Genomic DNA, 24,171 nt, shown 5'->3' with positions numbered 1-24,171 from the left:
AGTGCTCATCATTTTATCAAAAGGGCAACTCTCTCCATCCTGCTGCCTAAACCTTTCCTTTCTCCTTGCCCAAGCCTATCCCTAACTTTCTGAAATCCATCTAACTCCTCTCCATCTCCAGTGCCAAAGCCCCACCCTAGGCCACCACTATCTTTCACCTGGTCTAAATTGCACTCTCCAACGAGTTTGCCTGACTTCCCAACCTGCCATCTTTGCCAATACAACCATTCTATTCCAGACAACACAGTTTTATAACATCTCATGAGTACATTCATGAACAGAGAAAAATTTTAATTTCATCCTTGTCGGTGAGGTTGTCAGGCCAGTTTAAGAAACAAAGGTAGCCCGATCAGCTTTGCCTATGCTGTTTGTTATTCCAGAAACACCATACCCTATCCTTCCTGCTTTTTCAAAGCCCCAATTCAGGCGTCACCTTTTCCTCAGAGCTGACTTGTATGATGACATTGGTCCCTAACACTGGGTAAGAAGAGTCATGGGGAAAACAAGAATAGCTATGGGTAACACAGAAGAGTGAAGAGAAAACAGACCTGCTGTGAAACCCCAGCTGCACTGCTAGCTGCTGAGTGACTCTGGGAAGCGTTCTCAATCCTCTAGGCCTTGGTTTACTATTGTTAATGCTGGAACATCGCCTCATAATGCAGTGTAATTCTGAGACTATTATACAGTGAATATCAACAAACATCTGTTCTTTTTTGAGCATCTGATTTGATTATGGTCTGCTTCCACACAAATCGGCACTTTACATTTTAAACAACATTTACTGTTCTCCATCAGCATTATTTTCCAACTAAACTGAAAGGTTTTTAGGAAAATTTATGTTAGATATGAAAAAGTCTTTAAAATTTAAGGCACCATACAATATATTCTTTTTCTTGCTCCCTATAATAGATAAGGCATAGCTCTTGCAGAGATTCCCAGTAAATACTATTTTGAACTGGCTAAAAAAACTTATTTTTTGTAAAAAAAATTTTCCTTCTTGAAAAACCCTCCACCATGGGACTCGCATATACTTCACCCCCAACACCCGGCTAAGACTTCAGGCCTGTGCTCACCTAATAGACTAGGATCTGCTCGGACCATCTTCTGCTTTTTCTTCTTCTTGCCACTTTGTACAGCTTCAAAACTGGATTGTTGGTTGTTGGTCTGATTGGTCTGAAACACTGAATGGAGTGCACTGTGGTTCATGCCCCACACAGAGTCCTGTAACACAAGATGGCACCGCTGAGATCACACAGTGGACACGAGCTTGGCCCACCCTCAGAAACTGGCTCATCTGGCCTCACCTTACCGAGGAGGAGTTTAAGAACAGGAAGCCTACCACGGATTCTGGTAACAATGAAACTGAGAGCAGTCCACTGAGCCACCTTCTTCCCTTCACTGAGATTCAGACAACCCACTTAGGCTGTGTGTCTCCACAAGGCCCATCCTGGGGTCTCCAGGTGTCCACACTGCTGGGACAGCACACTTGTCAAAACCTCTCCAGGGGCTTCCCTGGTGGCTCAGTGGTAAAGAATCCGCCTGCCAATACAAGGGTCACAGGTTCGATCCCTGATCTGGGAAGGTCCCACCTGCTGTGGAAGGACTGAGCCTGTGCCCTGGAACCTGGGAGCCACAGCTTCTGAGCCTGCACTAGAGCCTGTGCTCCGTAAGAGAAGCCACTGCATGAGAAAGCCTGTGCATCACGATGGAGAGGGCCCTCGCTCACTGCAACTAGAGAAGAGCCCACAACCCAGCACAGCAAAAAATTAAACAAAATTAAAAAAAAAAAAAGACAACTCGCCAGACACACATGGAATCTAATCTGTACCATTCATCTGGAAGTTGCTCTCTGGCGATTTACACCCCTCACCTACTCAAAGTGGAAGGCTCCTTCGTTCTCCGGGCCCCGGGACAGAGAGGGGAGCCTACAGACCGGCTGACAGCCCATTATTAAGCAAAACAAAGTTCATGTCATGCACTTTATTCATAGCAGCAATCCCAGAAGGGATCTGCTCCCAAAATATTATTCAAATACTTTATACCAACTGGCTAAACTATGAAACGGTCTACCAGCTGTTCACACTATGTGCTGCTCCTGTGAGAGCAACGCAGTCTGAACTGGGATCAGGCTCCCGAGCTGGGCGGCGGAACGGGCGGGGGGCGAGCCTGGCTGTGCGCAGAGGCGACCCTCACACACGTAGGCCTTGGTACTGCTGCACAGTGTCTTCTCTTGATTCCTTAACATATTTTTCCTGGGGCTGTTTGTGTTCACATCTTTCATTTTTCCTTCAGTTGATCCATTAGCCCCATCTATCCAAATGGATTTTAAATGCCCTATACTTCTCTGTACCTTACACATTGCTAAAAATGCACTCTGACAAACATTATCTCTAGTAGAAGAACTACGAGATTAAAAATATTCTTAAGCCTCTCCATGAGTCCTGACAGATTGTTTTTCAGAAAACTTGTAAAGACAATCCTTATCATTCATGGATTCCGTTATCTGCAAATTTGCGTACTTGAAGTGTTTCTGTCCTCACTCTGAATATGCGTGTCTACAGAGCAATGAAAACCTGACCTGCCCAAGATACATGTTCCCAGCTGAGGCAGAACTGGGCAATACTTTCTGCCTTCTCGTCTCAGCGCTCACACTGCAGAGGAGCGTCTTCCTCGGTCTGTTTCGGGGCCTGTTTCTACATGCTGTTGGTGAGTCCTTGTCTAAAGTGGCTCCCGAGGGTCGAGTGCTGTCTAGTGTTTCTAAAGGGCCCAGAGGCTGTGATGCGCCTCAGAAACGTGTGTGCTAGGTACGCTTTATTCAGGCACGAGTTATAGTGGCACTGGCTGTGAGTTCAGTATTAAGGAAGCAGCAATGTATTTAAATAACGCATCCTTAAACAGAACCACACACAGAACAAGGTTATCAGCATTCCACAGTTATAAGCTGACAAAAATGCTATAACACAGGTCCACAGAAACCTAACCCCCTAGGAGCAATGGTTCAGAATTTGCTAATTCTGTGTTAGCAGCAAGTTCACAGAATAGAGCTCCCGAGAATAACAAGAACCAATTATACATTTACATTCTCATCAACAGTGTATGAGATATTTGGCAGGTACAGTATTGTCAGTACTGGAAACAAATGATCTGGAGCTTCAGAGAGTTACCATTGGTGAGTTTTAACTACTAAAACCAAATTTATGCGTCTATGACAAGTTGGCATTTGCAACTGGACAGAGGCACCTATATGAACCAAGAAAAATGGGGCTGGTATGCCTAACAGTGAATGAATAGTTATATACTTGCTATTTGGCAAGTTCACAAAGGTCTCAGGACATGTAATTTGAAAATGTCAAGTCTACCTGGTTTTAAAAGGTTCCAGTCATGTGATGTACAAAAATGGTAGTAGTATTTTAAAATTTCATTTCTCTGGCGGCTCCACTTTCAAGACACTAATATTGACCAGGGCACAGCACTCACTCTGCTGCCTTACCTGCTGCTGCTGCTGCTGCTGCTGCTGCTGTTGTTGCTGTTGCTGCTGCTGCTGTTGCCGCTGGTTGGCTTTCTGTTTGGCACGGCGCTCAAGGAACTGCTTTGCAAACTCCTTGGCCTCAGAGGTATCTCCTAAATAGGCCCTAATGTAATCATGGACCTCATATGGAGATTCTACTTCCTTCAGGAACGAAACAAATGTGGGCACTGTAACATGAGAGGGAAGAAGACAGAGAGAGTAACAATGAAATACCACACAGCAGAGATCAGGGTCAGTCTTCAATATATTTTAACACCTAACAGGGACGTGAATGATGGAAACTGGAAAGGCATGCAGCTATTATGCTAAATACGCTAACTTCTTTAACCTGCTCTGTAGTCATGGGGGTAACCCCACTCTCATTTAATGCCCCAAATTGTCTGAAATATCACAGAGATGAAGGTATCACACGTGTATTTGTTTCACTAAATGTTATTTTGGTAGAAACTATGTTGATGGAAACAACTGCTTCCCTAAGACTAATCTGGGGATTCCTTTCTTCTCTTCTTTAAATTCAGTCAATATGTTTTAAGTGCCATGGTACATGCCAGGCACTATAACAGATACTGAAGATAAAGCTGCAGCCTCCTTTTGCTTCACTGAGATAACCTCTGTTTACACAGAAAAATTCGACATGAAGCAGTGTGGTGCAGGAGAAAAGTCCAAGCATCAGAGTTAGACAGACATGGGTTTAAAACTTGACTGAAATTTGCTCACTGTGTGACCTTGATGAGCTACTTAACCTTCCTGAGCCTCCGTTTCCTAATTTATAAAACGGGGATAACATCACTGACATTGTAAAGGTTAAGTTATGGCCAAAATTAACATCACTAGGATAACACGTATTAACCCCCAAAAAGTGCCTAGTACATGGTAGGTGCTTAATGGATGGTAGCCATTACTATTTTTCACTCTTGCTTTCTGACTCGTTCTGACCATCAGCTATGTCACACTGCTGCAAAGGAACCCTTCCAATTCTTTTCCTGCCCTTTTTTTTTTTTTTTTAAAGGTTTCTGGCTTTAGAAAAGACATCAGAGATGGACTAGTTCAGCAAACCTCACGAGTTATGGGAATCCCGTCCACACCGACCTGACTGGTCTCTGTTCAAACATTTGCGGGTGAGGGAAGTATTTGCTTCCATCTCAGGCAGACAATTCTCTTTGTGAACAACCAACAAGCAGCAAGTTTTTCTTCAAACTGCGCTGAAACCTTTTCATTTGCATACATTATAGGTCTCAGCTTTATCCCATACAAAGCATGTCTACCTGCTCAGTCACGACTCCCACCCCTGCCCCCAAAGGCAGGAAGGGGAAAACTCTCACGCCACCTCAGTCTTCTCTTGTGCAGGCTGACCTAGGTCTCCAGTGTAACAGTTAGTCTCCTTTGTTCATCTGGTGATGCTCCCCAAAAATGAGCAGGAGAGAACCGTGATCTCTTCTGCCCTGTCCATCACAGGACAGCCTGCAGCTACCCTGGTGTCCACTGGTAACCTAGTTCAGCACAGTATTACAGAACTTTTCTCACAAGTAATGCTGTAAAAGAGTCCAGTTCTTACAGTAGGTGCAGGACTTGACCTCCATCAGACTTCACCTCCTGAAGGCTGGCCCATCATTTCAATTTCCTAACTCTTTGTGGGGCCTGCTCTGCCATTCCACATGCTGGGTTTCCCTCCCCAGTTCTTACCATCCAAGTTATTTGCCGTATTAAGGGCATGAAGCATCTGTTCACACCACTGGGTAAATCCATCTTGGGCTTTATTTACTCCCTGAAAGAGCTTCAGCAATTTTTCTTCTTCTTCTACTTTCTTATTCTGCCGGTTAGACACACCTACAGATTTACTAAAGCAAAACAATAGGGTGGTATTATATTCCCAGGAACTGTTACTGTTATAATCATACTCTAACACCATACATAGATAATGTCTTGGCAACACTGGATGGCCGTCCAGCAATCCAATTCTTGGCTCCGAAAATGAAAACAAACAGACAAACAAACAAAAGTCCAAAAACAAAAAAGTGAAATACTGGGGTTGGGGATGGGGGAGTTTACTCAGTACCTATTAAAATCTAGCCTCGGTTAATACATTCTAGTTTGTGAATACGGGCTTCTCTTCAGAGAAATTATTAAGTTCTTCTCATGTGTCCGTCGGTAAGATTTTAAATTTTGCTAAGCCTCAGTTTCCTCATCTGTAAAATGATACTAATACTTCTTTGGGTTATTAAAAGGAATAAAAATACTATATGCAAAGGCCTAGAGCACAGTGCCTGGCAAAGATGCTCAACATGTTATTCAGTGTCCTATTCATCACATATTAAGCCCTCAGTTAATTGAGAAGAAATATTCTGACAGCACTACCATTTATTAAGTAGTTACTATGTGCCAGGCACTTTACTAACTACTTCACACATATTCACTTAACCTTTACAACCACACCCATGAAGCTGTTATTGTTATCTTCGTTTTACAGATGAGGGAACTGAGGCTCAAAGAGGTTCCCTCCTGCCCAAGGTCACACAGATCGTAAGTGCTAGTGCTGGGATTTGAATTCATGACTTAACATTAAAACCCATGCTTGTTCAACAAAAAGAAAGATGAATTTAAGATGTAACAAATTCATCATAAAAATAAAACAGTTTAAGTGTTTATAATACTCTAACTTAAAATTTTAGAGAAAATGCTAGAATCTAGAGACCACCTTAGAGAAATATTCAAGAGCAGTAACAAAAAATATTAAGCGTTTACCACGTGACAGGCAATAGACTCCATGTCCAGCAACCAAAGGAGCCACTAGTAATAATACCGATGTGTTTCCATAGGGAAGAAAAACAATCATCAAACTATCACCTTACATGCCAGGATATAGGTGAAAGTAAGTAAAAACTAAATAACTACCTTTCTCTGGCCACCCATTATCATACTCCTCACATGCCCTTCCTCCCCCAATCCACCAAGGAACACAGGTCAATCGCTTTGAGCCCTACCTGAGACTGGCGTTTTTATTTTTGTTTGTTGAGTTCCTAGGTCCCACCTCTTTCACTGCATCATCCCAGAATCCCATGTTGGAGTTTTTAGTGTCAGCACTGCTCCAGATACTACTGACTAGGTCAGAGGCCCACTGGTTAGGGGGACCGGTATTTATAGAGCCCCAAACAGAATTCCCAATGCTGGTGTGCAGGTTGGAATGCTGTTAAAGAAGGAGACACAAATAACTACAGTTAATAACATTAAAAAGACAAAAAGAGAGCCCACCAGTCAGAACAGATAACTCACACCACCAGTCCACACAACAACCGCTCAGGAAGACGGACCCACCGTATTATTCCGGGCTCTGTTTGGCTGCTGGTGTTGCTGCTGCTGTTGCTGCTGCTTCTGCATCTGCCTGGCTTCTTCCTGTTGGATCTCCAGAAGAGACTTTGCGGTGCCTGCAGGTTTGCTGACGTTCCCCCAGCCTGAGAGTTTCTGCTGTTGCTGCTGCTGCTGCTGCTGGAGAGCTTTCATCAATTCCCTCTGCTGGCGCCTCTGCTGTAGGCACAACAGAAGTGTGTGTGCTGAGACGCTTCAGTTGTGCCTGACTCTGTGATCCTATGGACTGTACCCTCCAGGCTCTTCTGTCCATGGGAGTTTCCAGGCAAGAATACTGGAGTGCATTGCCATGCCCTCCTCCAAGGGATCTTGCCAACCCAGGTATCACACCCACGTTTCTTAAGTCTCCTGTGTTGGCAGGTGGGTTCTTTATCACAAGTGCCACCTGGGAAGCAACTGAACAACTACAGTTAACTACTCTGCTGCAAATACAGATGAAACAGTCAGAAGGACTGAGACGAGAATAGAGAGAGATTAAGAATTACTTCTTAAAAATTAAATAGGACTTCTGATTAAGCATAAAAATGTAATATGTTTATTTCCAAAGTCCTATCAAAATGACAAAAATAATTTTTTTCTAAAACATAAACTTTAAGGACAAAGAGAACAGAAAAGTTTTTAAAAGGTGGAAAGCAAGCAAATAAAGACAGCCAATACAACAGACCCAATAAGTTGAAACCAAGGAAAAGGAAGCTCAGAAACAGGTCAATTCATACAGAAAGCTCTGGAATTACAGGCATGGCTATCTCAAACAAAGGAAGACAAGTCTGTAAAAAGCAACATCAAGACCCTGACTACCTTCCCTACCCAACACACTTGGCAGCTATCCCTCACCTCTCCCCAGCAGAAAATTAAAACTTTCCTTTTTAAACAGGCTGAACCAGTTAAGTGGATTATTCTATAGGAAAGCTGGTCGACCTACTGTAAGAGAATACACCTACAGATACCAACAGATGGTGGGATTTGAATGGAAGAAACCACTATAGACACCATCACAGCAAAGCCCAGCAAAGTGCCACATGCACCAGAACCTCCTGACAGCTCCTCAGTGCCTTATTCCTAAATAAGAACAAACAGCCCAGCCTGTAAGATGAAAGCCAAAGACCAAATCAAACAGAATTCTGTTGGAACAGAAACAAGGGGAAGTAGGAGTGATCAGTAAGTATTATTCTTAGAGTTTAGATGTTGTATTCAGTAGAACAAGAATAAGAGACTATAAACACAAATACTTAAGAGGGAACAATATATGGATTCAGAACTTTAAAATAAGAGAGCATACATTAAAAGTTCAATAGAAGGACTGAAAGAAAAGATTGAGAAAATATTCCATCACAAAAGACAACAGAGAACGAGATGGAAAGAAATATGTGTGCATGCTAAGTCACTTCAGTCTGTCCGACTGTGTGACCCCATGGACTGTAGCCCACCAGGCTTCTCTGTCCATGGGATTCTCCCAAGCAAGAATCCTAGAGGCGGCTGACACTTCTTCCTCCAGGGAATCTTCCCAACCCAGAGATTGAACCCTCGTCTCTTACGTCTCCTGCACTGGCAGGTGGATTCCTTACCATCAGCGCCACCTAGGACAACATGCAGATGACAAAATGTTGAGAAACAGAGCACACCAGTGCAGCAAGTCAAGCATGTTCAGATCTGAACAAGTTAGAGGGTCCTGGAAAGGACACTGCCAGGCAAAGAATGAAATAGAACTGTCGGATACTATCTGCTGGGTGGCACTTTATGCATTTTGAAGCGTGCACAGACTTAACTGTTCAAAGAAAATCAAATGAAAACACAAGGCAATTATTAACTTCTAACAGACAAAGATATGAACAAGAACCAAGACCTGTGATTCCAACTCTGATGACCATTATGTTTTTTTTTTATTTAGCAGGGACCAAAATTATTGGAAGAATTTCTAGCCTTGGAGGAGGAAGCTACACTCTGCTCTGTATCCAGCTGTTAACTTTTGAGAAAAGAGAGATGATTTCAGAGAAAGCTCAGCCTTTTTTCTTTTGAAGGAGGGTAGGAAACATGGTAAATTTTAAGGTGAAGAAAGCTTTTAACCTACTGGGTGATGTCATGCACACCACACGGTGAACATGCACAGACGCTCTTCACGGCCTTTAGTGAACCACACCACCCAGATCCAGAATGACAGCTTGCATTCTCGAACAAACTGACTGCTTTGCCTCAAATCATACCCATGTACAGTACTTCCATTAAGACTTAGTTACCTCATGCAACCTTCTCAGAGAGGCCTTCCCAGTCAGCACACCTAAAACTAGACAATCAACTGCTACCCACCACCAATACTAACTCCCAATCTTCTTCCTACGCCCCTTTCCACTTTATTTTTCTTTCTGACACATATTGCCTTCTAGAACTCTGTATGTCTTTTCATGTCCCTGTCTCTTCAACTAAAAGTAAGCTTTATGGAGGGAGAGAATTCTGTCTGTCTGAGACTCAACTATATCCACACAAGCAGCAAACACACAATGGACAGATGGCACTCAGCTAGTGTATGCTGAGCCAAACCATTCCACTTCCTCGTTTTCTCCTTTCTGTCAAGAACTATGTTCTGCCACCCCCCAACCCCTTTCACTCTTTTGTATCCTCTCTATTCTAATGAGGAACTACAGGATGTAGACGAACAAGCAGAGAGATGGTATTTCTGTCATATTTTAAGGTTTTCTAGGTTAGTCAGAACCCAGTACCCTTTAGAGAAAAAAATTTCTGCATTGTAAGTGTCAAATTTTTAAGAGGCTATCCACACAAAACTCATCCCCCATTCTGAAATACCCATGTAACTTTTGTTTCTGAGCTACTCTCTCAAGAGCTATGGTAAAGGAAACAGAACATTTCTGTACCCAATCTTAATGTTATTTCTATTAGAGCCTTCATATTTGCTAGTGACCATCATACAGGCTAAAGAGCTGAAAAATAAATATCTAATTCAGATACACAGCAACTCTGACAAGTAGCCACTAATCCAGAATGCACACTGGCTATTCTGAATCACCGATTGTCTAGATCACTTTTAAAATTTACCTCCTCTCGAAGCTGCCGTTCTCGTTCCTCTTCTAGTTTTTGGATTTCAGCCAATGATAGCGTTGCCTGGGACTGACATGCTGTCGTATTGGACTGCTGGCCCCACGTTGAAGAAGAAGGAAGCTAGCAAAAAAAGAAGGCAGAAGAGTTCATGCAGACACATGGCTAGGAAACGGAGGGGCAACAATGCATTGTGTACAGCCAGAACCTTCATGCTTCCCTCCGTTCCACTTATAACATTCAATTTAAACTGCCTTCTTCGATCCTTTTACATGACTACTCTACCAATCAGTTTTGCTTCTTTTACTTAATTTTCTCTTGTCACAAGATTATTTTAAAACAACTTAAAACACATCAATATTATTGTTGTTTTAGTCATAAGTGGTGTCCGACTCTTTTGCAATTCCATAGACTGTAGCCCGCCAGGCTTCTTTGTCCATGGGATTCTCCAGGCAAGAATATGGAATTGGGTTGCCATGTCTTCTTCCAGGGGTTTTTCCTGACCCAGGGATTGAAACCGCATCTCCTGCATTGGCAGGTAAGTTCTTTACCACTGAGCCACCAGGGAAGCCCAAAATACATCAATACACTTTTATCTGATTTACTCCCATGAAATTGCAAATTTGTTATACCTGCCACTGATATATACTCCAATATACAGCCATAAAGAGAGAGAATGAAACAAAAGAATCACTAAGTTTTTAATCCAAGGAGGTAATAAGGACACGATACCCTGTTCTGAAGGGAAAGCTGAGGTGGGCAGCTGATGCCAGGCACGGTTTTCAATCAGCCTTTCCCAGTAGGGAGTTAACCAGGTTGTGGCTTCTAGTCATGAGCACAAAATCGGTTTTAATCGATAATTCTGTTTTTCCTATCCCTTAAAATTATCGACTAAAATCAAGTGTACACATGAGTCCTGTATACTTTAGTGTTCTCAAAATTTTGATTATTTCTAAGGGAATTCCTTGGTCTTTCTGGGCCAGAAAAAGATTCAATTTTCACACATCTTATGGCTCTTAAAAACAAAAACAACAAAAACCAAATTGAAACCAGATAATAAAAACAGCACGTGTGTGTGGATCAAAACAAAATGCCAAAATAGAAAGGTTCTTCAGTAGGAATCTCTAAAATTGGAACTGATGGGATAAGGGTAAAAGCAGCTTAAATTGTCAATGATGTTACTGGACAGCTCTCCAAACGAGAGCCCTCAACACTACTGAACATCCTCAACATACTGAGCACCCCTCAACATGTTCTGCCCAGTGGTGGGTAGTAAGGGCACTTCTCTTACACGCACCTGTGTTCTGGGAGGAGAGAGGTACAGAAGGGAGCTAAGAGAGAAAGACGGGGTACCAAGTAGGAAAAGTGGAGCACAAATAAACTCTTCCTCTCCATAGGAAATGACACATTTGGAAAGTCCTGTCAAACCTGCAGCAAGCATCACTCAGAAGGCCTGTAAAAAACGGAGACATCCTGGTCCCCATGTTCAATGAATAGTCAAAGATAAAGGCAGAGAATTTGCATATTTTTGTAATTCTGATGCAATCAGTCAGCAACCACTGTTGTCTAAAATCCCAGTGGCTATATCACCCCACCATACCCAGGAACCAATCGCCAGTCCTCTGCAGCAGAAACTCAGCCAGCACCAAGAATAGATTCACTGCCTCCTGAAATGGCCTGTTCCCCTTACAGGCACCTCTGAAACCCTCCTTTATTTTGTGCCAAAATATACTTCACTGTACTTTCTGCTCATGATTCACAAGACTCTTCTCTGGAGTAATGCAGAACAAATCTAAGTCTCCTTCACATGACAGATCTCTATCATTTCCCTTAAGTCTTATTTGTGCATAAGAAATGCTATCCCATCACTCCATCAACACTGCCTCAGGGCATTTTCCAGTTCAACCAACATCCTGTACTGCCCAGAGAACTGAAGGTTGTCAATCACACTTTTCAGAACAACTCTCTCCCAAGTGACAAGCAAACAGTAGGGAATTTGGGACATTTTTGGACCCCTGAATGCCTAATATCCTTCACTGATACTTGAAAATTTACATTTGCCCCCTGCTCTGATACTGTTACCTTACTTTTTCAACACCATTTTTTAAGTAACATTTCTTTAAGAAGTATTAAGAACAATCCTTAAGAAATGTAAAAACAGAGAGTCTGTAGGACTTGTGCCCTGACTTACGGCTCTCCCAACCTCCAGCTCAGCCAGCACTTCAGATGAGGGGAGCCAAGAACACAGGCCTCCCTCTCTCCCCTCGGCTGCCAGGCAGAGGGCTGGTTTCCCGGAAAGAGCACAATATTAGCAATTCTCATCCTGGCTCCAGCTGCCTGTTGCAAAGGCTAAGTTAGAGACAAGCACTGCTGAGATATAGGAGCTTGCTTATGTCTAGCCTCCACTTATGGAATGGAAACTGCATAGAGCTACTGAGACTGTTGTTTAGTTGCCAAGTCGTGTCTGACTCGTTTGCTACCCCATGGACTGCATGGTATTTCTCAGGCAAGAATATTGGAGTGGGCTGCCATTTCCTTCTCCAGGGGATCCTTCCGAGCCAGGGACTGAACCTGGGTGTCCTGAGACCATGGGGGCCCTGACTGCCACTGCCCTATAGTTTGAAAGGCAGAGGTTCCACGCCACCAGGAAAGGTAAGCCAAGGAGACCTGAGGCTCAGGTCCCTCCCCAAGGGCTTAACTGAAAAAGTGGGTGCCACTGTTCCGAGAGCAATTCCCTCCTAGCTCAGTAGGTAAAGAGTCTGCCTGTAACAATCAAACAGAGACCCAGGTTTGATTCCTGGGTCGGACCCGGAGAAGGAAATGGCAACCCACCCCGGTATTTCTGTCTGGAGCATCCCATGGACAGAGGAGCCTGGCGGGCTACAGTCCATGGGGTCATAAGAGTCGGACATGACTTAGCAACCAAACCACCACCACCACTGTTCTCAGCTCCAGAGCTGCGACTCAGGGAACTCTGGCCTTGAGGATGAGGTGGGAGGAACAGATCGGAATAGGGAGAGCTCCAGATCTCTTCTCAAAGGAAACTAACTTCATTTGCAACAGAGTGTGGAGAATGAGGAGTTGAAGCCTAAGGGAACTTTCCACATCAGTGGATGTTGGGGTAAAAGGCAGTTAGGGGGTAACTGTCAGATTCACTGGAGACACAGGCTAAACTGTAGGCTGCTTCTTGGTCTCAGAATTTGCAGATAACATGATACAGAAAATCCTAATGAATTCACTAAGAAACTATTAATAAATCAGTCCAGCAAGACGGCAGGATATAAGCTCAGTATACAAAAATCAATTGCACATCTATACCCTTACAAAGAACAATCTGAAAATGAAATTTTGAAAATTTCACTTACAATGAAAGCAAGACAAGATACTTAAAAATAAATTTAACAAAAGAAGTACAAAAACTATACTCTTAAAAACTATAAAACAGAGAAAGAAGTTCAAGATCTAAATGAACATAAAAACATCTTATGTTTACAGATCAGAAGACTAAGTATTGTTAAGATACCAAAACTCCTCAAACTGATCTACAGAGTCAATGCAATTCCTATCAGAATCCCAGTTGGCTTCTTTGCAGAAACTGACAAACTCATTCTAAAATCCATATTAAATTTAAAGAAACACAGAAGAGCCAAAAATTTATGAGAAAAAGGAACAAATCGGGAGGACTCACTTTCTGATTCCAAACTTAACAACAAAGCAATAGTAATGTCAACACGGTGTATTACTAGCACAGTGATCATACAGATCACCTGTACAGAATTCAGAGTGCAGAAACAAATCTACGTGTCCAATTTTTTAAGGAGAATGCTGCAGCCATTCAATGGACAAACAATAGTCTTTTCAACAAATGGTGAAAATAGGACAATCGGATAAATGACAAGCAAAAGAATGAAGTCAAACCTTCACCTCACGTAATAGATTAGGGAGCTAAAACTACAAAGTCTTGGAAGAAAACATAGGATTCTGTACAACTATGACCTCAGATTTACTAATTCTTAGATATAACAAAAGAACAAGCGACAGAAGAAAAAAACAGATAATTGGGACTTCATCAAAATGTAAAACTTCTGTGCATCAAAGGACACTGTCAAGGAAGTGGGAAAAAACAAATAAGAGAAAATATTTTTAAATCATCTGATATGGAACTCAAATACCTAAAACATATAAAGAACTTAAAAAACTCAATAATAAAAAGAACCCAGTTTAAAAATAGGTGAAGGACCTACATAGACATTTTTCCAAAGAAGATTTACAAATGGTCAATAAACACATAAAGAGATACTCAACATCATTAGTCATCGGGAAATTCAAACCAAAATCACTACAAGTTATCATTTCACACCTACTAGGATGGCTATAATCAAAAAGTCAGATAATACAGATTGATGAAGATGTGAAGAAACTTAAGCCCTCAACCACTAAACACAAAACGGTGCAGCCATTTCAGAAAACAATCTGGCAGTTCCTTAAACCATTAAAGACACTGGCATCACATGACCTAGCAATTCAAGCGCTAGATATGAAGCCTAGATAGGAACCTCATGGCTCATTCTCCAGCAACTTCATTCTGCTCTCACAAACCCCCTCCATTCTCCAAACTGGCTGTTTGACCTTTATTTTTTTCTTTAAATTTAAATTTTCACTCCCTTCATGGCTCAGTTCGGAAGTTATCTTCTTTCAGGAAAGCTTCCCAAACGCCTCAGATGGGCAGTGGGTCTCACGTATCAGTGAGCATCAGAAGCCCTGGAGGGCTTATTCAAACACAACTGTTGGGTTCCATTTCCAAGAGGTTCTCATTCAGTAAGTCTGGGTAGGACCCAAGAATGTACCTGCCAGGCTGGATGAAATTCAAGCTGGAATCAAGATTGCTGGGAGAAATATCAATAGCCTCAGATATGTGGTGTGGCTCACATGATAAAGAATGTTCCTGAAATCCAGGAGACCCCAGTTCAATCCCAGAGTCAGGATGATCCCCTAGAGAAGGGAAAGGCTACCCACTCCAGTAGTCTTGTCTGGAGAATTCCATGGACAGAGGAGCCTGGGGGGCTACAGTCCATGGGGTTGCAAAGAGTCGGACACGACTGAGTGACTAAAACTTTTCACCTTCAAATATGCAAATGATATCACTCTAAAGGCAGAAAGTGAAGAGGAACTAAAGAACTTGTTGATTAGTGCGGAAGAGGAGAGTAAAAAAGCTGGCTTAAAACTCAACATTCAAAATACTAAGATCATAGCATCCAGTCCTATCACTTCATGGCAAACAGATGGGGAAAAAGTAGAAATAGCGACAGACTTTTTCTTGGGCTCCAAAATCACTGCAGACGGTGACTACAGCCATGAAATTCAGATACTTGCTCCTTAGAAGAAAAGCTATGACAAACCAAACCTAGACTGCATATTAAAAAGCAGAGACATCACTTTGCCGACAAAGTCCATATAAGTCAAACATGTGGTTTTTGCAGTAGTTGTGTATAGATGCTCAAGAGTTGCATCATAAAAAAGGCTGAACGCCAGAGAATTGATGCTTTTGAACCACAGTGCTAGAGAGGACTCCTGAGAGTCCCTTGGACAGAAAGGAGATCAAACTAGTCAATCCTAAAGGAAATCAACCAAGAATATTCATTCGAAGGACTGATGCTGAAGCTGAAGCTCAAATACTTCAGCCACCTGATGCGAAGAGGTGACTCACTGGAAAAGACTTTGATGCTGGGAAAGACTGAGGGCAGGAGGAGGTGGAGGTGACAGAGGATGAGACAGTTGAATGGCATCATCAACTCAATGGACATGAGTTTGATCAAACTTTGGGAGATAGTGAAGGACAGGGAAGCCTGGCATGCTGCAGTCCATGGGGTCACAGAGTCAGACACAACTTAGCAACTGAACAATATCAACAAATTCCCAGGTGATCACACCCTGAGAACTACTGCTCCGAGCTCCCTCACTCACTGCACTTACCCCACTGTATTCCAATTTTCTGTTTATGTCTTTATCCTACGAGCTCCTTGAAGATAGGGGATACTAAGCCTCATGGCCAGCCATATACTCCATGAGAAGTTTTGTAGACCCTACCATATATCTGCTCCTCCCTCTCCACTTACTCCTATTTCATCAACAGTTCTACTACTTTCCCAGTCACGGAAGGCCTACTATCTAAGAGCCATTCCAACTTTTGCCCTCATCCCTCAGATTCAGAGCATCACTAGGTCTTGCTCATTAATGTCAGCCAGTTCTCATCTTGGCCCTATTCATTCTCACCACCACCATCACACTCTCTTTACTGGTTTCCCAGTCTCACTTTCTACTATTTCAAATAAGGCTTTGAATTCTCCTAAAACCTCATTTTGCATACATCACCTCAATCCACCGTTCAATAACCATGTCAGCTATGTTTCAAGCCCTGTATGATGGTTCCTACTTACACACCCAAATGTTTGAGTTTCTGGCACTCATGAGTCTATGGGCTCTTTGGGGACAGTCGCCTTGTCTCATTTATTCTTGCCTTAGCACTGCTGAATTGATACAGTAGGTGCCAATGTTTAAATTTATGAACCATACAGATCCACTTGGTTTTTGCTTATGTTGCTGCTCATGTAGTAGCCTCTTTTACTTATTCTTCCCTTCTCTAAATGCATCGTTATATTTTGCTGATCAAAAAACCAAAGTCTCAATATTTAACATAAAGAATAGTTTATGCATCGCACTGCCAGCATCCACCCAACCACAAATGCAGGCAAGCAGCTCCTCTGACCGGTGGCCTGGTCGGCGCCTGGCTTTACCTTCATCTGAGCCAGCTGCTGCTGCTGCTGCTGCTGCTGCAGCCTCCGGAGAGCCTCCTGCTGCTGCTGCCTCTGGCGCAGCAACTCCTTCTGCCGCTGGAGCTCCAGCTCTTTCCGCTTCCGCTCCTCCTCCTCGTGCCGCAGCCTGGCTGCCTCCTCTTCCATCCGTAGCCGGTTCTCCTCTAACCGACGCTGGGCTTCCTCTTCTTCCCGGGCCCATTTCGCAGCCTCCTCTTCCTTCCCAGAAGGAAAAGTAAGTAATAAAATTTAATTATATTTTAAAACAAACCTGAGTCAGTTTTCAAGGCTTCGGTCAGAGGCGTGCTTACCAGATAACATCATGCTTCATTTATTTCCTAATTTCTACATAAAAGGAACATCACTTTGGACATTTGTGGTAATACTGATCTCTAAGAGATCACCACAACCTCAGGCAAGATCCCTTGAACCTGCTCCAACCCTGAGGCAGAGTCAGCTCCTCAGGGTGCTGGGTGCAGAGAGCTGTCAGGACCTGCAAGGAAACTATCTGAAAAGCCTCAGCCAATGCCGGACCCAAAGCGACTTCACAAAACCACTTAATTCCATCTGAGGGTCTCACCCCTGGTGGCTCACAGGTCCCTGGGAGATCTCCCCCCTCACACATCCTCTACCCCTCTACTACTTTCAGCAGTACCTGGATCATTTTCTTTCTGCTTCTCTCCCTCAAAACCATTCCATGTGCCCCCTGGAGTTCTCCTGGCCTCCCTCGGTGGAGGCTGGTTACAGCCCTTGCAAAGCTCTATCTTATCCGGGCAGCACATGCTCCTCCATTCTCCAGAACTCAGGACAGACATCAGCTACTCTACGAGGACTTTCTTTGCCTTCAGGAGGTAGATGTCCCCTGTGTCTTTTGCTTACACTCAACTATACTTTGTCCTCCTCTCTCGGGATGCTCTTGGCCAACCGGTGACAGCAACTATTATTACCTATCCAGCAACCATTCCTTTCGGTCTTCTTCTTTGTAGAGAAGAGTCTCCTGTCACATCCAAGGTTTAAAATGCCAAGCTTTGCTTTTTAAGCTTCCAGTGTAAATTGGGACAACCATGTAATCTAATTTAGGCCAAAGGGCTGATTCTAGAAAAGATATTCTTCCCAGAGGAAAGGCAAGAAGCCCGAGAGAAGGGCCACACCCTTCCTGGGTACAGTATGGTATCCAACACTACCAACCATCAGGTAAAAAACATGCACTTAAAAGTCAGCACAGCAAGACATGGCAGAGCAGAGTGTGAACCGTGAGGGAAGAAGGCAGCACACCAGGACATGACAGGAGGAGCACGCGAAGCACCTGGACTCTCAGCCATATCACTGAGTCACTGAAGTTCATGTTCAGCTGCCTTATCTCCAGATTACCTTGATAGGTGAGGCAATAATGTTATCTGCTGTTTTAGCCAATTTTAGGTCAATATTTTGATTTTTCAGTTGAAAGATCTACAATGTGGCATTTATGTCTTGTAAAATCATTACCTACATAATCTGTGAGCTTCTTGAGGGCAGAAACAATTTCTCAGAAAGTTTTGGACTTGAGCAGGAAACAATCACAGTAACTAGCATATGGTATATTATCAGAATATATTAACTGTTGAATAAATAAACCAAATAATGCATTAACATACACTCTAACCTGGAAATTATCTACCTCTGAAGAATTTAGATTTCTCTAAAAGAGTTTCAATTAAGAACTTAAGCAAAAGCAGGTAATCTCTAGTTTTGTGTCAATCTAACCAACAAACAAAAACCTACATCTGTAAGTGTAGACTGCTGAACGTGGTGACTTCCTTCCAAAGAATACAGTAAAGGGGAAAAGTATGGTGGAGAACCCGATAAGCACTACTACAGCCAGGATATCAATGTCACCATTAATAACCACACATCATGGTGCTAATATATACCCTTGGCATGTGATGAAAATGGTACTTTACCTCTGTGATCTCTTCCCAATACCCCCAATGCCAGTTTAATTATGGGGGAAAAAAAAAAAAACTTCAAAAAAACTCTGATAGAGGGTTACCCTACTGATCAGTATTCCTTAAAGTGGCTTAACTCAAAAAAAAAAAAAAAAAAAATCTGAGAAACTGTCATGGCCAAGAACAAGCTAAGGAGACAGGACAACTAAACGCAAGATTCTGAATGAAATCCTAAAACAGAAAAGGGACATGAGGGGAAAACTGAAGAAAAGCTTTTTTAGTTAATAAAAATGCATCAATATTTAGTAACGTGTCAGCATTGGTTTATCATAATTAATGTACCATAATAATGTAAACTAGTAAGCAGGAAACTGTACTACCATCCCAATTTTTCTGAAGATCTAACACTGTTCTAAAAATAGAATCCACTAATAAAAAATCTATTACTGTTCTTAAACATTAAAGCAAAATGCTGCAGAGGTCCTGGCTGCACTGGACTTAGGTAGTAGCCACTGCTGTGTGATCTCACAGCTACACTAAGCAGCAGAGAACTACATGCTCTAATGGTGCAGATGGGGGAGAATCCTAAGGCAACGAGGTGTCAACCTCCACATCAAACGTTTGGTTTTTTAAGAGCAGCCCTTCTTCGATTACTTTGGTGCTATTTTTAGTCTGTTTTGATTCCTTGACATCTTGCTCAGCTTTTATAATTACATGTGGGATAGCTATTACAAAAGTATTAAGAGCCTCTCTTTGGCATTGCCTCTCTTTGGGATTGGAATGAAAACTGACCTTTTCCAGTCCTGTGGCCACTGCTGAGTATTCCAAATTTGCTGGCACATTGAGTGCAGCACTTTCACAGCATCATCTTTCAGGATTTGAAATAGCTCAACTGGAATTCTATCACCTCCACTAGCTTTGTTCGTAGTGATGCTTTCTAAGGCCCACTTGACTTCACATTCCAGGATGTCTGGCTCTAGGTCAGTGATCACACCATCGTGATTATCTGGGTCGTGAAGATCTTTTTTGTACAGTTCTTCTGTATATTCTTGCCACCTCTTAATATCTTCTGCTTCTGTTAGGTCTATACCATTTCTGTCCTTTATTGAGCCCATCTTTGCATGAAGTATTCCCTTGGTATCTCTACTTTTCTTGAAGAGATCTCTGGTCTTTCCCATTCTGTTGTTTTCCTCTATTTCTTTGCACTGATTGCTGAGGAAGGCTTTCTCCTTGCTATTCTTTGGAACTCTGCATTCAGATGCTTATATCTTTCCTTTTCTCCTTTGCTTTTCACTTCCCTTCTTTTCACAGCTATTTGTAAGGCCTCCCCAGAGAGCCATTTTGCTTTTTTGCATTTCTTTTCCATGGGGATGGTTTTGATCTCTGTCTCTGGTACCATGTCACGAACCTCCATCCATAGTTCACCAGGCACTCTATCTATCAGATCGAGTCCCTTAAATCTATTTCTCACTTCCACTGTATAATCATAAGGGATTTTAGGTCATACCTGAATGGTCTAGTGGTTTTCCCTACTTTCTTCAATTTCAGTCTGAATTTGGCAATAAGGAGTTCATGATCTGAGCCACAGTCAGCTCCCGGTCTTGTTTTTGCTGACTGTATAGAGCTTCTTCATCTTTGGCTGCAAAGAATATAATCAATCTGATTTCAGTGTTGACCATCTGGTGATGTCCATGTATAGAGTCTTATCTTGTGTTGTTGGAAGAGGGTGTTTGCTATGACCAATGCGTTCTCTTGGCAAAACTCTATTAGCCTTTGCCCTACTTCATTCTATATTCCAAGGCCAAATTTGCCTGTTACCCCAGGTGTTTCTTGACTTCCTACTTTTGCATCCCAGTCCCATATAATGAAAAGGACATCTTTTTTGGGTGTTAGTTCTAAAAGGTCTTGTAGGTCTTCATAGAACGTTCAACTTCAGCTTCTTCAGCGTTACTGGTTGGGGCACTTGGATTACTGTGATACTGAATGGTTTGCCTTGGAAACAAACAGAGATCATTCTGTCAGTTTTGAGATTGCATCCAAGTACTGCATTTCGGACTCTTTTGTTGACCATGATGGACACTCCATTTCTTTTAAGGGATTCCTGCCCACAGTAGTAGATATAATCGTTATCTGAGTTAAATTCACCCATTCCAGTCCATTTGAGTTCGCTGATTCCTAGAATGTCGACGTTCACTCTTGACATCTCCTGTTTGACTAATTCAATTTGCCTGGATTCATGGACCTAACATTCCAGGTTCCTATGCAATATTGCTCTTTACAGCATTGGACCTTGCTTCCATCACCAGTCACATCCACAACTGGATATTGTTTTTGCTTTGGCTCCATCCCTTCATTCTTTCTGGAGTTATTTCTCCACTGATCACTGCAGACAGTGATTGTAGCCATGAAATTAAAATACGCTTACTCCTTGGAAGGAAAGTTATGACCAACCTAGATAGCATATTCAAAAGCAGAGATCTTACTTTGCCAACAAAGATCCGTCTAGTCAAGGCTGTGGTTTTTCCTGTGGTCATGTATGGATGGGAGAGATGGACTGTGAAGAAAGCTGAGCACTGAAGAATTGATGCTTTTGAACTGTGGTGTTGGAGAAGACTCTTGCGAGTCCCTTGGACTGCAAGGAGATCCAACCAGTCCACTCTAAGGGAGATCAGTCCTGGGTGTTCATTGGAAGGACTGATGCTGAGGCTGAAACTCTAATACTTTGGCCACCTCATGTGAAGAGTTGACTCACTGGAAAAGACTCTGATGCTGGGAGGGATTGGGGGCAGGAGGAGAAGGGGATGACACAGGATGAGATGGCTGGATGTCATCACCGACTCGATGCACATGAGTTTGGGTGAACTCTGGGAGTTGGTGATGGACAGGGAGGCCTGGCGTGCTGCAATTCATGGGGTCGCAAAGAGTTGGACACGACTGAGGGACTAAACTGAACTGAACTGAAGAGCCACTCAGATCTCTTTTGGTAACTTTCAGCAACCTGAAAAAGCTTTAGATGGGCTCTCCTAAAATCCTAATACTTTCTTAATCACTAATTCCTAGCTTCAAAGAAGAAATGAGGAGAGCAAGCCCTCTGATCACCTGCTTGCGTAACAATTCCTCTTGCTTCCGCCTCTCCTCCTCTTCTCGCCTCCTCTCCTCCAGTCTCCTAAGAGCTTCTTCCTGCTGCTGTCTCTCTTCCTCTTCTCGCTGTCGCCTTAAAGCAATTTCTTGTTCCCTCTGGCGTCGCAGAGCTTCTTCCTGAATTAAAGAGGGTATGTGTGAGTGTGTGCACACCCTTCTGTGCATCTCAACTAATATGTTATCAATACATTATACTTTGAAAAGAAATAGACTATGTGCTGCTAAGATTCTGTCAACAGTAAATATAAAACGTATCTAACCAACATCTCGGGTAAAAAGTGTTCACGTGAGCTGGGGAATAGGCATATTAAGAGTCAAAATAATTTGTACTTAAAATATTAATCGTTAAACAGCACTATGTTAAACAGAACTACAGTGTAAAGTTCACCCTGGTTTCAATGTTAGCACCATCATTTCCTGATTAACGCCAGTAAGGACTCAAGTTTTGGTTTCTCTGTTGCTACCAATAGTCCTGATTTTTCTTAATCAACTGAGAACCTAAGTCAGCAGCAAAAACACCTGGTGAGTAGAGATAAGTTCTCCAGTCAGGTATGGAATAAAGCCGCATGTCACAGAACATGTTCTCAAGAACTGAAGTCCTATGGATATTAAATATACAGAAAAGGGTCCCACTGTCAGAATAACTCAGGAAGAAATCCTAAGCAAACAGAATGAAACAGATGCCTTTACTGTCACACTTCTTAAAGTCCTTACATATTAGTGTAGAGTGTGACTCTAAGAAATATTAGCAGTTCTAATCTAATCTCAGCATGGGCTTCCCTTGTGGCTCAGCTGGTAAAGAATCCACCTGCAATGTGGCAGACCTGGGTTTGATGCATGGGTTGGGAAGATCCCCCAGAGAAAGGAAAGGCTACCCACTCCAGTATTTTGGCCCAGAGAATTCCATGGAGGACATGGATGCTTTTTGTTTTTCAGTTCTTATGGCAAAAAACAAGGAAATAGGTAGTAAAGGCTAGACACGCTAGGCTGTTACAAAGTAGATTCTTTCAAATGGGATCTTTAAAAGCCTGAGGAGAAAACAGTCTAAGGCACATAATAAAGAATTCCTCAAAAAGAAATACAAATGGTTGAGAAACATGAAAAACGTTTAGTGTCACTGGTTATAAATACTTTAAGATTTAATTATTTCTCAAATCTAACTGGTTTATAAAACCCCAGGAGACATGTGAAAGCCATCAATTCTAATGATTTACTAGAACTGATGAACATCCCTCCAGTAGCTATTAATGGATAACAGACATTTCTCCTGAAGGAAGTGAGTGCCCTAACATTCTAACCCCCGTCCTGCTGAGAACTCCCCAATGCCTTAGGAAAGCCCCCTCCAGGAAAACTAGGACCTGTGAGATGACGGGAGAACAGGTATCCTGGAGGCCCGCCCTCTTTCTGCACCGATTCTACAGGCAGAGTTCTCAGAGACACACCTGTTTCCTTCGGGCAAGCTCTTCTTCCTCCCGCCTTTTCCTTTCTTCCTCCTGCTGTCTCCGAAGAATTTCCTCCTGTTGTCTCCGGAGTTCTTCTTGCCTCTTTCGCTCCTCCTCTTCCCGTTTTGCCCTCATTTCTGCCTCTCTCCTCTCCTGCTCCAGCTGAGGTTACACAAGGGTACTCTTAGAAACTTGAAGCCAAACACAGGAACACGCCACATCATGACCAGTACTGTCAGGAGCTGGTCCATGAAGACATGACCATTCACTCAGTTACGTGTGGAGCAGCTGGGGAATGAGAACTCTGAGAGCGCTCTGAGCTCTGCAGTCACAGGATCAGTGGAGTTTCACGCTTTTCTCCACTGAATGCTCTTGCCTCCACTCTGCCACCCACGCCTCTGCTCCACACTACCACTACACCACATCTCCCACCTGCAGGGAGGGCAGCTGGCCTAACAGTAACAGCAGAGGCTCTTGGGTTGGCATTTCTTTGTTCATCCCTACAAAGGATTTTCTGATTGAAGATCTTACAGTGTCTAACGAAGTTTCAGCTGAAATGTCACAAAAGCTGCTAGTATGAAAAACTACAGAATTCTTTAAAAATCTGAGGACCAACCACTTCACAAACTCCATCCCGTAGAGCTCCCGAGTACTGGTCAAATCCAGCCCTGAGACTCCAGTTCTACTGCCACACATACAACTCAGGCCTTTACTTTCTCATGCACGTTCCTACAAGTCCATCACCTGGCTTCCCACCATCCAGTTTTGCCCATGGTCCCCAACTCAACATCTGACTCTCCCAGGCTTACATTTAACACCATTCTTCACTTCGAAAATAAATCCTAAGTCTTTAACGTGACACAGGCAAGTTACTGGCCTGCCTCATCTTTAATCTCTCTCATCATCTATTC

At 42.8% G+C, this 24,171-nt stretch overlaps 1 protein-coding gene across 9 annotated transcripts in view; it reads right to left on the bottom strand.

Moving 5' to 3' along the window:
* GIGYF2 (GRB10 interacting GYF protein 2) overlaps positions 1-24,171 on the bottom strand; it is a 127,491-nt gene that overhangs the window by 4,804 nt on the left and 98,516 nt on the right. For 4 of the 9 annotated variants that reach the window (XM_070368487.1, XM_070368494.1, XM_070368488.1 and 1 more), the window contains 9 exons: positions 23,261-23,422; positions 21,777-21,935; positions 16,735-16,971; positions 9,941-10,063; positions 6,842-7,051; positions 6,511-6,713; positions 5,213-5,367; positions 3,491-3,696; positions 1,074-1,221 (listed from right to left, as the gene is read on the bottom strand). In XM_070368487.1, coding sequence (XP_070224588.1) covers positions 1,074-1,221; positions 3,491-3,696; positions 5,213-5,367; positions 6,511-6,713; positions 6,842-7,051; positions 9,941-10,063; positions 16,735-16,971; positions 21,777-21,935; positions 23,261-23,422 — 1,603 coding nt within the window. Of the gene's footprint in view, positions 1-1,073; positions 1,225-3,490; positions 3,697-5,212; positions 5,368-6,510; positions 6,714-6,841; positions 7,052-9,940; positions 10,064-16,734; positions 16,972-21,776; positions 21,936-23,260; positions 23,423-24,171 lie in introns of those variants that run through there. The other 5 variants (XM_070368490.1, XM_070368492.1, XM_070368493.1 and 2 more) reach the window with 5 other exon arrangements.

Source organism: Bos mutus, chromosome 3, assembly GCF_027580195.1.
Source record: "Bos mutus isolate GX-2022 chromosome 3, NWIPB_WYAK_1.1, whole genome shotgun sequence".
In the NCBI taxonomy this organism is placed as follows: Eukaryota; Metazoa; Chordata; class Mammalia; order Artiodactyla; family Bovidae; genus Bos; species Bos mutus.
The sequence above is the reverse complement of the archived record's forward strand: the minus strand, read 5'-3'. Positions and strand labels throughout refer to the sequence as shown.